The 13138-nt window shown below is 44.1% G+C and overlaps 1 protein-coding gene across 4 annotated transcripts in view; it reads left to right on the top strand.

Annotated features, from left to right (window-relative positions):
* Positions 1–548: 548 nt before the first annotated feature.
* The window catches only part of PANX2 (pannexin 2), a 34182-nt gene continuing 21592 nt past the window's right edge, over positions 549–13138 (top strand). The window contains exons 1-2 of one of the 4 annotated variants that reach the window (XM_061640221.1): positions 549–1636; positions 2212–2539. In XM_061640221.1, the coding sequence (XP_061496205.1) occupies positions 1556–1636; positions 2212–2539 (409 nt within the window). In that variant the 5' untranslated portion in view covers positions 549–1555. Of the gene's footprint in view, positions 1637–2211; positions 2540–13138 lie in introns of those variants that run through there. The other 3 variants (XM_061640222.1, XM_061640224.1, XM_061640223.1) reach the window with 3 other exon arrangements.

Below are 13138 nucleotides of genomic sequence, written 5' to 3'. Positions count from 1 at the left end.
TCACAGAAGGCAACAGGTATCGGAACATGGTTTGCGTGGAAGTTTTGTGACTTTTGCATGAATCCCATTGAGTCATGTTGGACTGGTGAATTTGGTGGGTCTGGCTGATTGGGAAGTCGCCATTCCAGGCTTTTTTACGTAAAAGCGTATTATAGCCCAGAACAGGTATCGGGTTTGCGTGGATGTTTTGTGTCTTATTGCATGCATCCCATGTAGTCATGTTGGACTGGTGGATTTGGGAGGTCTGGCTTGCTGGAAAGTTGCTGTTTCATTCCGTTCCGGAGGGCATTTTGGTTGTTAAAGGGTTAGTAAAAAATCCTATCGGAATGGTTTTTGTTCTTAAATGTTGTTCTCAGGTGTCTCTAACACATCCCAGTGTTTTTGGCATCACTTTCTTTTTTAAAGGGCCCGTTCTGGCCTGTTCCGGCTTTTACACCGTCCCCACAAAGATGCTGGGAATTTTTCTCGGGCCTAGCAGGCATTGCCAGGCCCCTCTTGCAGGACAGTTCTCACGCAGCAGGGCTGCCTTATCGACTCTTGAAGGAAAGGAACAACTACCTATTAGCACCTTTAAAAGAGCTGCCTCCCTCCCCGCACGACTATTAAGCCCAGAGCCTCAAATTACGTAACTGTATTTGTGTGAGTTTGGGGGTGTTAACAAGCTATCTAGGGCTACGGCCGGTCCTATTCCTACTTGCGGGGCACGTGAGGGGAAATCCCACTGAACTCTTAAGATTTATTTCTGAGTAAACATGCAGAGGACCTCGCCTCGGGGAACTAGTTGATGAGGGGAGAAGAGGGAGGATGAGGATCTGGCAGCTAGCAACCGCAAGGACTCTCCTGCTGGGTTTGGACTTGCGGGGTTTCTCCGCCAGCAATCGCCACACGTGCCTTTTGCCACTTCCGTTCTCCGACTGCTTCCACAGCAAGGCACAGAGGCGGGTTTCCTGGCCAACCTTTTCTCCACAGAAGCCTCCTCCGGGGTCTCGTTTGCTTCTGAGAAGGCCGCCAGCCTGAAATGGGGGGAGATGCCGCTGAGCCATTCCTGGGAAGCGTTTGTAACGGCAGCTGCAAGAAACAGCCGCAGCGAGCAGGGAACCGGGCCCATCCGTTTGCCGAGTCGCAACGTGTTGCGCTAGGTGACTCTGCAGCTTCGGTTCCAGTGCGTGCAGCCGCTGCTGCGTCTTCCCGCTAACCTCCTCTCCCAGAGTGAAGTCCCCGCCCGCTGCTTCCGGCTTCGCCGACTCCAAATGTTGAAGCAGAGACCTTAAAGTACCTCTGGACGATTTCATGCCGCTGGGAGGCTGCTTTCGCTGCTGCAGGACCAGCAAATCCCCGCCTTGAGTTGTTGCGCGCGTTGCCGCGCGGCTCCTGCTGCAGATGGCTCATTCTCGGCAAGTGCCAGAATAATTATCCTAAATAAGTCGCCCTTCCTTTATTGGAGGCAAATGTATTATACTGGGGGACGCAGATTCCCTTTTGGACCAAGAGGGAGGACTGTGTGAAGGCCGGGATCTTTCTATTCAACCGCATCGGTATTTATTTTTTTACATTTATGTTTTGCGGAGTCATCCTTTTGCTCCTCTCAGCTTTGGATCAGGAGCAGAGACTAAAACACACAAAAACCTTCACCAAGGTAACTGAAAAATGACAACTCTCCCGTTCAACAAGCCTCGGGGGGGGGGGTCCTTACCACCTACCTCTGATTGGCTTATATTACCCAGCAGAGCTGCCATTACATGTTTATTGCCTTGTTTTATGAAGGGTTTTTTTTCCCTTACCCCATTTTTACGCCGGTGGCATTTTCACGCAAGCTCGATTTTTGCTCTCCGTTACTCAGCCCGATTCGGTTTAACAAAGCTTGGCGCGATTTGGATTCACGTCTCTTCTAATTGCCGCGCTAGTGTCCCGCCGCCGTTGCCGCCTCGTCCTCCGCTACTGCATGGCGCTTAGGGCGGTCGTGGTAGTTGCCTGGGGAAGGAAGGAACCGCGGTGGGGGGGGGAGGTTACGAGCGTTCAGATTTGCGGCAGCAGATGCCCGGGGACAGCCTCCTAACCCCGTTGCCGCAGCCTCGCTAGGGACCGGGCTCTTATGCAAAAGAAGATGGTGCCTCTGCCGCTAGCAAGCCCGGGCCGCGTACTCCTCCCAGCCCTCGCCTCGGCCCGCACGCGCGCTTTCATTGGTCGCGGGTGTTGTTCTCGTCCCTGCAGGCTGGGACCATCCTCGGCTCTGGATCTTCTTCGGCCAGGCGACGGCGACGCTTTCCCTGCCGGAGGAGCCTGCTGACAGTGCCAGCCGCACCGCCGTCGCTTATGCAACACATCATCGAAAACCATCCGGACATGGCAACGGCACTGCTGGCTGGGGAGAAACTCAAGGAGCTGATCCTGCCGGGGCAACAGGACGACAAGCCGGGCTCGTTGGCGGCGCTGCTGCTGCAGCTCAAGCTAGAACTGCCCTTCGATCGCGTGGTCACCATCGGCACCGTCCTCATCCCGATCCTGCTCGTCACGCTGGTCTTCACCAAGAACTTTGCCGGTAAGGGCAGCATCCTGTGCCTTGGAAACGACTGCGTGAAAGGCAGAACTCCAGCCGGTGAAGCTTTTCCCCCACATCACTGCATCTCGAAATCAGGAACAGCTTCACCTGTTGAAAGCATGTCTTGTCAGGCAGCTCTTTAAAAACCGGGAGCGTCACCAGAAAAAAAAGGTAGAACAGACAGTCACAACATGCACCTACCTATCCCTTCCCTTCCATGGTAGTTGGATGAATGGGGGGAGAAGGCATCATTGTAGCCAAGAAAAGAGGCATTTATTGGGATTCCGAATTTTAAACAATCCTGCATAATAGAGAAGGAATGCTAAGTGGCTGAAAGGGATCAGAGAAGCAGAAAGGGCAATGTGCAAGGTAAGGGTCAAGGACTTGATAGGGGGCTAGACCTAATGTAGCACTGTGGCTGAGCTATGAATGGGGACCTCTCACTTACAAGCCTGGTTGGATCTCATCTCTTCTGTGAACCAGTTTGGTGCCCTTAGCCTGGGAGTGGGGGAACTTCTAGCCTTCCAGATGTTATTGGACTTGACTCCTCTTGGCCCTGACCATTGGCCATGCTGGCTGCGGCTGATGGGAGTTGGGAGACTAACCATCCACATCTGAAGAGTCATCCCAGCCTTAGACAAGCCACTCTCTCAGCCTTGGTCCCCCCTCTGTAATAGGAAGGTAAAAGTCCTGTTCTGCCTTAAAGGGTGGTTTGTTGAAAGGATTACATCAAAATACAGTATTTTAGTATGTGAAGGTCTTTGGATGCTCTAAAGTACAGTATAAATTCTTGCTTGTTTATTTATTATCTCTGCATGGATATGCTTAGTACCAGGCTGTGATACAAAAAGAGAGGGTAGCCGCAAGGCCATGGATAGAAGGTGGAACGGCAAACTAAAGATTTTGAGAGGAAGGATGGTGTATTGTTGACATGGAAATTTGAAGTGCAGCCTTATGTCACTTGGGGTCTGTGGCCTCATCAGTCAGCACTATTTTGGGGATGGGGGTGCAGAGTGGGCAGCAAGAAGGTAGAACTTTTCTCCCCGGAGCCACCCTTTTTATCCCAAACATGCTCCCTTATGTGCTAAACTGTTATTTCAGACCACAAAAGAGAAAATTCGTATGGGATGTTCCCCCTCCTTACGGACCCAGAAACATTACCTTCTCCTTTCCTGAAATTCATGGCCATAGTTTCCTTGCAGCTGTGATGTATGCAATGGGTTGAGTGATTCCTATTCTCCCCAGAGATGCTATTCCGCAATTGCCCGCATGCTCCAAGAGAGGTGCTTTGCAAATAAGCTGTCACTATTTTTTGTTCTTCATGGAGTAGTGCTTGCCATCCTTTCCATTCCCAGGTATCTTGGTTTCACCTTATAAGGTCCTAGCGTAGCCTACTTCCTGACATCTGGTTTTCTGTGTGGAGGGACACTTTTGTACAGAGGAGCATTCAGTAATGCTAACCCCCCATGTTCTGTCCAAAGTGGTACAGCCCAGACACAGGTTTGCTATCTCAGTGAAAACCCAATGCCCTATTATTGGCATGCAGTTTTGATTTGGTGCAGTTACGATGAGTTCATATAAGTGGTCTCTTTAATCATGCCTGTATATAATTTGACATTCCTTTGCCTATTATGCATAGGCCCAAGAAGTGCCATCTCGCATATCCAAAGCCATTTACATTTATTTTACTTCTAAGGACTTGGTGGCAGGTGGATAGATCACTGTACGTGTATCCTTATTGATTTCCTCCCGGATCTGTAGGCCTTCAAACGTTGTTAGGGACTATAGGTTCTCCTTCCCATCTATTGCTGGAGGTTATATGAATGCAATGGGATGTTAACTATAAAGAGGCTCTCTTTTTTTTTTTAAAAAAGTAACAGTTTCCAGACTAAGTTATTATGGCATAAGTGGGATTGCATTTTCATATCTGTGCTAGTTTGAATCTTGCTTCTGCTGTGAAATCACTAGATAGTGTTAGGCAAGCCCCTAATTCACAATATGGGGATATTAATTCTGGTATCCCTTACAAGGTTGTTATAGAGTTTACAAGATAACACATGTGACGTGCAAAACAAATGCTAAATCTTCTGATCTCCCACTTTCTGAAATTGAAATTGTATCCATTGCAAACAGTGTGGTGTGACCTTTCTGACATGAGGTGTTAAACTGTTGTGATAGTAAGATTTTATTTAAAAAATCATAGAAATATGAAATACAAATGTATTTGCAGTTTTAAATCTATTTCAAGAAGAACTGAGTTTTCATGTGAACGTTTTGTTTTAGAGAATGGGGTTGGCTGGGAACAATAGTTGGATGTTATACAGAAATTATTTTCTCTTGTGAATAGCTATTGATATTATATGAATCTGTATTGAGGCACTTAAAGGCACTGTTTTCAGCTTGGTTGAACATAGCATCCCATAAAGTCTTTAGAAAGAGCCTTTTGAAAGTGAATCATACTGCCCACTGAAAATTACCCATCCAACAAATTGTTTGGATCTGCAATGAAGCCATTGAGTTAGTCACATTAATCTCTTCGTAAGTTATGAGGGGAGCAAAGTGGCAAGAGGTAAATTGTAGGACCTTCTGTTAAACTGATTTCTGTTAATGTAGGAGTATGCAAGCTTGTGACTTGGAAAAAAGTTAACAACTCAAAAAGATACACACCTTTATAGCAACAAGAGTTATTCTATTATTATTTTGGATTAATTTCTTTTAGAAAAAAAGACAAGGTGATGTATAAAATTATGCACGACGTGGAATATGTAGATTTTAAAAAGTTTTTATTCCTCTGTCATAATACTAGAACCCAGGGTCATCCAACAAAAGCTGAATGATGGGACCTTCACGACAGACAAAAAGGAAGTACTTCTTCATAGAACACATAATTAAACTGGATATGTTTCCACAAAATGCTATGATGGGCACCACCTTAAAAGGCTTTAAACATGGATTAGTCACAGGCTGTCAGTGGCTACTAGTAATGGTGGCTATATACCACAGTATGCCTCTGAATACCAGTTGCTGGGACACAACAGCAGGAGATGGCTGGTACACTCATGTCCTTCTGATAGGGTTTCCATTGGGATGTTGTTGGGAGACAAGATGCTGGCCTAGATAGGCCTTTAGTCTGATCCAGCAGCACTATTATGTTCGTTTGTTTGTTTATAAAAGTATGCATATACCAGCCTTTCACAAAACAACAGGGCAGTGTACAGCAACATAAAAACATTTTGAAAGAATAGAAAACAAATGCTTTTATTCTAATAAGAGATTTGCATTTATGCTTATTAAGCATCATAATCATCTAGCTGAGGTTAAACACTACCAAAAGTTGCATTTCTTTAAATTGGAAACATGTAAGCACAATGTAGTCAACAAATCACTATGGTTTAGGCTGCAATCCTGTGCACATTTACTGGGAGTAAGTCCCACTGAACTCTGTGGGACTTGCTTCTGAGTAGAAACATACAACATTGCAGTGTTAAAAGTGCTTAACAGGTGATAGTCATTGACTTTAATGGCCTATATTAGGACAGTGAGATCAGACACTGACAATGCAACTGTGCATGTTTACTTGGAAGCAAGTCCTTCTGTGTTTAATGAGTCTTACTCCCAGATTAGTGTGCACTGCATAAGATTGCAGTCTGAATTATGTGAGATGGGTTAGTCCTATGTATGTCTACGCAAAAGCAAGCATACTGACCTCAAAGGAACTTACTCTAACTGTGGAGGAGACCATAGCCTATGGATACATAGAATTGCACTGTAAGACAACCAAGGAGAAAATGATACTTGAATGGCTTTTCAGAGTTAAGTGTCAAAGAGAGTTAAAAAGACAAAAATTATATGATGATACAGCTCAAACCACTAAAAAGTGTTGTTTTAAAAATAGCAGTGTAAATATGTTCGTATCATTACTCACTTCAGTAGGAACAAATATATTCAGTAGATGGAAAATAGTGAATACAAATTGATACAGTCATTATTAAAAAATCCCTGCACAGTGGCAAACCCTGAAGTTGAAACACTAATAGGTAGTAGCAATAACCATAAATCTTTACAAATTCTTTTTTTTTTCAAAACTTCCCAAATGGTAAAGGTTTTCACAGCCATATGCTGACAATTTGGGCTCCTACTGGGAGGAAGGGTGGGATATAAATTTAATAATAAAATAATAATAGCAACAATAATTTTCACAATGAATAAATCTCTTTCTAGGATAAACCCTTCCTTTATATAAGAGTTTTTCCCTTCCTTTAACAGAGTATGAAAAATATCTTTTTTCTATGGCAAGATAGACACATAAAAACAAAATATTCAGAGATAGCAAAGTTCTTGCTTTCATAAGAAGGTCATTAGCCATTGGACTGGAATGCACAGCACACTATATCATCATGGTTAAGTGAGATGTGCAGGAATAGGAAGGAGATTCTATGGGTACGCTGCCCTTCTAACCCACCTCCTGCGTGCAGCTGAGAGAAGCACTTTGGGAGCTTTTCATTTGAACTTGATTTATCATATCCTCCGGAACAATGATCATGGTTAATAACAGTGGTGGGGAACTTCCAGTTCATGGGCCTAATAAGGCCTCCCTATTTGGTCTGCAAGGCTATTTTAGCCAAGTCACACCCACCTGATGTCATATATAGGTGTGGGGCAGGAAAGATATGGTCTTCCTGCCAAAAGCAGAGGTTGCCACTTCACTTGGAAAGCCTTAATCCTTGCAAGGGCCACCATGATCAACAGCGCTTGCAAAGCCGTAGGGCTTGCAAGCACCAACTATCAGCTAATAGGCTGCACTTGCAAAGCACTGCACCTTTGCCCACATGATTTGATTTCAAACCCTGCAGGCAAAGGAAAACAGGTCACCTGATAACATTATGAAATCAGGCAAATGACAGGCAGGCAGCCCCACCCACCTGCCAGAGTTGGCATGCCCAAGGGAGTGAGGGAAGTTAGGATCTAGTTCCCTGCCCCTAGTTTATAACAAACTCTGGATAGTTCAACAAGCCAGCTTCAAAAACCAGCTTGAAGTTGGTTTCTTTTGAAACTGACTAGTTTATTATAAATCAAGATCCCTAACTGGCTAACAGGACAAGCCAAAATTCAGGGAAAGCAAGGGGGCAGGAGTTACCAAAGTTCTCTACCTGGCCATGAGGGAAAGGAAGGGGGAGCACGTGAACCCCAGGAAATGGGCCTAGAGTATGACTTGCAATCTGTAGTTTTTACTGTATATAACTTTCAATAAATGCAGAAATACATGCCAAAAGGCATTGTGTATTTTATTTATTTAAAATACTTATATGCTGTCCAGTTTAATAAAACTTCCAGGGTGGCTCATATTAAAAAAACTAAGAGATACAATAAACTCAATGTTACAAATGCACAGAAACCAGCAGAGTGCCCCTCCGACTAATGGATAATATGTGAGGAAAAAGACCTGCAGAAGCAGAGATACTGGATATGCATACATTTTCACACCCACATCCAAAGGTGGATGAAAACGTCACAGCCATGTTTTGTATGCGTGTGCCTCTCTCCTTGGTGTGCACTTATGGTCCAGTGGATCCACTTCCCTATTTGCATTAATTGTTTGGTTTTCTCACATGCAGTGATATCCAGTACTGATCTATGCACAGAGGTCAAATCCCTAGATGTGCCTGTTGGGCCCTCTGCAGTGGGACCCAGCGCAGACTTGCATATGCATAACAGTTGTGTTGCATGCACAAAGCCCCTATCATTACATAGTGGGGTCATCCAGGGATTTGGAGTGCAGTGTCATCAGTATGCAACTCTTATTTCTCCTTTACATCAGCAGGTGTGATAGTGGGTGTGTTAGACCAGTGTCTGGCCTCAGTGATGGACTGGATGAGAGCCAATAAACTGAAGCCCAATTCAGATAAGACTGTAACACTATTAATGGGTTGTTCCTATGACCGGATGGGTGGGGTTCAATCTGTTCTGATGGAATTGCACTCCTAAAGAAGGGTAGGTACCCCTGATGCCACTGATGAATTGATTTTGAGTTGGCTTTAAATGTTTGTGTTTGGATTCAACTCATAACTGGTTCCAGGAATGGGGAGGATTCATTCATTCTCCATTATGAGCCCTCATTTCCAAACTTTTGCACCATAACTAGTTATTACTGTAAAGAAAGCTTTGCACTTGTTGTTCTTACTTTGACATAGAGGGCAGACATACTAAATCATTTGGATAGGAAAAATTACCCAGGAAACTTTTGTTGAATGGTGATACATGAACTTAGGATAAACCGCCTCTTCAGAAAACCTTGTCTGCTCAACAAACGCTGAAATTATGCAGCAGAAATTCAAAAGTATAAAACCAATCTAAAAGATTTATTGAACAGACCAACAACCAATATCAAGCTGGGGAGGGGGAATAATGATTCTGTATCCTACACTTTGATGACCTAGCTTATTGGTTTTTCCCCCTGAAATATTAATATTATGGGAGACCAGGGTTCAAATTCCCACACAGCCATGAAGCTCACTGAGTGACCTTGGGCCAGTCACTGCCTCTCAGCCTCAGAGGAAGGCAATGGTAAACCCCTTCTGAATACCGCTTACCATGAAAACTCTATTCACAGGGTCGCCATAAGTCAGGATCTACTTGAAGGCAGTCCATTTTTCAAAATAGCAGCAGATACATTGCAATATTATTTGATGAAGTAACTGCAACAGCAGGAATGCGTGTCCCCAAAATGGACAATGGTGTTGGAAGCCCTCAGCAGATGTCTTCCCTTTAGTTTTTTCTTTTTTGTTAGGAACATCAGAAAGGCCTGCTGGATCAAGCCAATGGCCCATCTAGTCTAGCATCTTGTTCACACAGTGGCCAACCAGATGCTTAAGGGAAGTCTACAAGCAGGACCAGAGTGCAAGAGCACTCTCCCCTCTTGTGCTTTCCAGTGACGTGGATTTAGAAAATATAAGTTCAGCATAAAAACTTGGTTAACCTACTTAGGGAAAAGAAAGGAAAATTAGGCCTCAGCTCCCTTCCCCTCCCCTCACCCTTCCAAGGCTCCCTTCATGGAAATTGTTATCTGTAGAGACAGCCAGACTCAAGGCAGGGAGAAGGAAGGAGGGAAATTGTCAGAGTTTCAGGGAAGGTGAAAAGAAGATAACGGATGGGGATGTTTTCTGATTGCTGTAACTTTCCATGAGAAACATGCTTTACTTTCAAATGTGTATAAATATGTGTGTTAACTTTTCCTTGGGGAGTTCCTCAGTCCTACGATGGTCCGATTGGAATCTCCCCCAATGCATTGGCTAATAAAGACTTTTAACTTTTAAACTCAGAATGATTTTTCCACAACACCAGCAATTGGTATTTGGAAGAACGCTGCCTCTGACTATGGAGACAGAACATAATCATCATGGCTAGTAGCCATTGATAGCCTTATCACTCCATGTTGAACGTAGGAAAAGCTTGCAGAGGATATGGAACAAAGTATGGAGCTCTTAAAATGTAAATGTACTGCCTTCAAGTCGATTCCGACTTACGGTGACCCTTTGAATAGGGTTTTCATGAGGCTGAGAGGCAGTGACTGGCCCAAGGTCACCCAGTGAGCTTCATGGCTATGTGGGGATTCGAACTCTGGTCTCCCAGGTCATAGTCCAACACCTTAACCACTACACCACACTGGCTCTCGTGGAGCTCTTAACGTAGCCCATTTGTGACTCTGTTGTTATGGCATGGTTGCCAGGACAATCAAATATTGACTACAGATCCCTGGGATGAAGCATTACAAGAAAAGAAAAAACATTTCAGGCATAGAGCAGCTGCAGAGTGCAGCAGCTGGGGTGAATGTTCCCTGAGGTAAAGATAATGGTGAACAATGTGTTTGTTTTTTGTCTTTTGAACCAGATCAGAATCTGAATTTGAAAGGTCACAGGTTTAAGAGCAATTAATTATCTAACAGGGTATGGTCTAATTTTTATGCACTGTTAATATCAGCACACTATTGAGCCTGAATTATAGCTATATTTTAGACCTAGAATAAAAATATTAAGGGATGCATGCTAAGGGGTGCAAAGTATGGCATGCTATTATGCTTATTTCAAGAGCAGCATAGTGTGGTGGTGGTGTTTTTAAAAAGACAGTTGTATTACATAAGAACATAAGAAGAGCCTGCTGGATCAGGCCAGTGGCCCATCTAGTCCAGCGTCCTGTTCTCACAGTGGCCAACCAGGTGCCTGGGGGAAGCCCGCAAGCAGGACCTGAGTGCAAGAACACTCTCCCCTCCCGAGGCTTCCGGCAACTGGTTTTCAGAAGCATGCTGCCTCTGACTAGGGTGGCAGAGCACGGCCATCATGGCTAGTAGCCATTGATAGCCCTGTCCTCCATGAATTTGTCTAATCTTCTTTTAAAGCCATCCAAGCTGGTGGCCATTACTGCATCTTGTGGGAGCAAATTCCATAGTTTAACTATGCACTGAGTAAAGAAGTACTTCCTTTTGTCTGTCCTGAATCTTCCAACATTCAGCTTCTTCGAATGTCCACGAGTTCTAGTATTATGAGAGAGGGAGAAGAACTTTTCTCTATCCACTTTCTCAATGCCATGCATAATTTTATTCACTTCTATCATGTCTCCTCTGACCCGCCTTTTCTCTAAACTAAAAAGCCCCAAATGCTGCAACCTTTCCTCGTAAGGGAGTCGCTCCATCCCCTTGATCATTCTGATTGCCCTCTTCTGAACCTTTTCCAACTCTATAATATCCTTTTTGAGATGAGGCGACCAGAACTGTACACAGTATTCCAAATGCGGCCGCACCATAGATTTATACAACGGCATGATGATATTGGCTGTTTTATTTTCAATACCTTTCGTAATTATCGCTAGCATGGAATTTGCCTTTTTCACAGCTGCCGCACACTGGGTCGACATTTTCATCGTGCTGTCCACTACAACCCCGAGGTCTCTCTCCTGGTCGGTCACCGCCAGTTCAGACCCCATGAGCGTATATGTGAAATTCAGATTTTTTGCTCCAATATGCATAATTTTACACTTGCTTATATTGAATTGCATTTGCCATTTTTCTGCCCATTCACTCAGTTTGGAGAGGTCTTTTTGGAGCTCTTCGCAATCCCTTTTTGTTTTAACAACCCTGAACAATTTAGTGTCGTCAGCAAACTTGGCCACTTCACTGTTCACTCCTAATTCTAGGTCATTAATGAACAAGTTGAAAAGTACAGGTCCCAGTACCGATCCTTAAGGGACTCCACTTTCTACAGCCCTCCATTGGGAGAACTGTCCGTTTATTCCTACTCTCTGCTTTCTGCTTCTTAACCAATTCCTTATCCACAAGAGGACCTCTCCTCTTATTCCATGACTGCTAAGCTTCCTCAGAAGTCTTTGGTGAGGTACCTTGTCAAACGCTTTTTGAAAGTCTAAGTACACTATGTCCACTGGATCACCTCTATCTATATGCTTGTTGACACTCTCAAAGAATTCTAGTAGGTTACTGAGACAGGACTTTCCCTTGCAGAAGCCATGCTGGCTCTGCTTCAGCAAGGCTTGTTCTTCTATGTGCTTAGTTAATCTAGCTTTAATAATACTTTCTACCAGTTTTCCAGGGACAGAAGTTAAGCTAACTGGCCTGTAATTTCCGGGATCCCCTCTGGATCCCTTTTTGAAGATTGGCATTACATTTGCCACTTTCCAGTCCTCAGGCACGGAGGAGGACCCGAGGGACAAGTTACATATTTTAGTTAGCAGATCAGCAATTTCACATTTGAGTTCTTTGAGAACTCTCGGGTGGATGCCATCCGGGCCCGGTGATTTGTCAGTTTTTATATTGTCCATTAAGCCTAGAACTTCCTCTCTCATTACCACTATTTGTCTCAGTTCCTCAGAATCCCTTCCTGCAAATGTTAGTTCAGGTTCAGGGATCTGCCCTATATCTTCCACTGTGAAGACAGATGCAAAGAATTCATTTAGCTTCTCTGCAATCTCCTTATCGTTCTTTAGTACACCTTTGACTCCCTTATCATCCAAGGGTCCAATCGCCTCCCTAGATGGTCTCCTGCTTTGAATGTATTTATAGAATTTTTTGTTGTTGGTTTTTATGTTCTGAGCAATGTGCTCCTCAAATTCTTTTTTTAGCATCCCTTATTGTCTTCTTGCATTTCTTTTGCCAGAGTTTGTGTTCTTTTTTATTTTCTTCATTCGGACAAGACTTCCATTTTCTGAAGGAAGACTTTTTGCCTCTAAGAGCTTCCTTGACTTTGCTCGTTAACCATGCTGGCATCTTTTTGGCCCTGGTGGTACCTTTTCTGATCTGCGGTATGCACTCCAGTTGAGCTTCTAATATAGTGTTTTTAAACAACTTCCAAGCATTTTCGAGTGATGTGACCCTCTGGACTTTGTTTTTCAGCTTTCTTTTTACCAATCCCCTCATTTTTGTGAAGTTTCCTCTTTTGAAGTCAAATGTGACTGTGTTGGATTTTCTTGGCAATTGGCCATTTACATGTATGTTTAATTTAATAGCACTATGGTCACTGCTCCCAATCGGTTCAACAACACTTACATCTCACACCAGGTCCCGGTCCCCACTGAGGATTAAGTCCAGGGTTGCCA

This window comes from Rhineura floridana, chromosome 8, assembly GCF_030035675.1.
Source record: "Rhineura floridana isolate rRhiFlo1 chromosome 8, rRhiFlo1.hap2, whole genome shotgun sequence".
In the NCBI taxonomy this organism is placed as follows: Eukaryota; Metazoa; Chordata; class Lepidosauria; order Squamata; family Rhineuridae; genus Rhineura; species Rhineura floridana.
The sequence above is the reverse complement of the archived record's forward strand: the minus strand, read 5'-3'. Positions and strand labels throughout refer to the sequence as shown.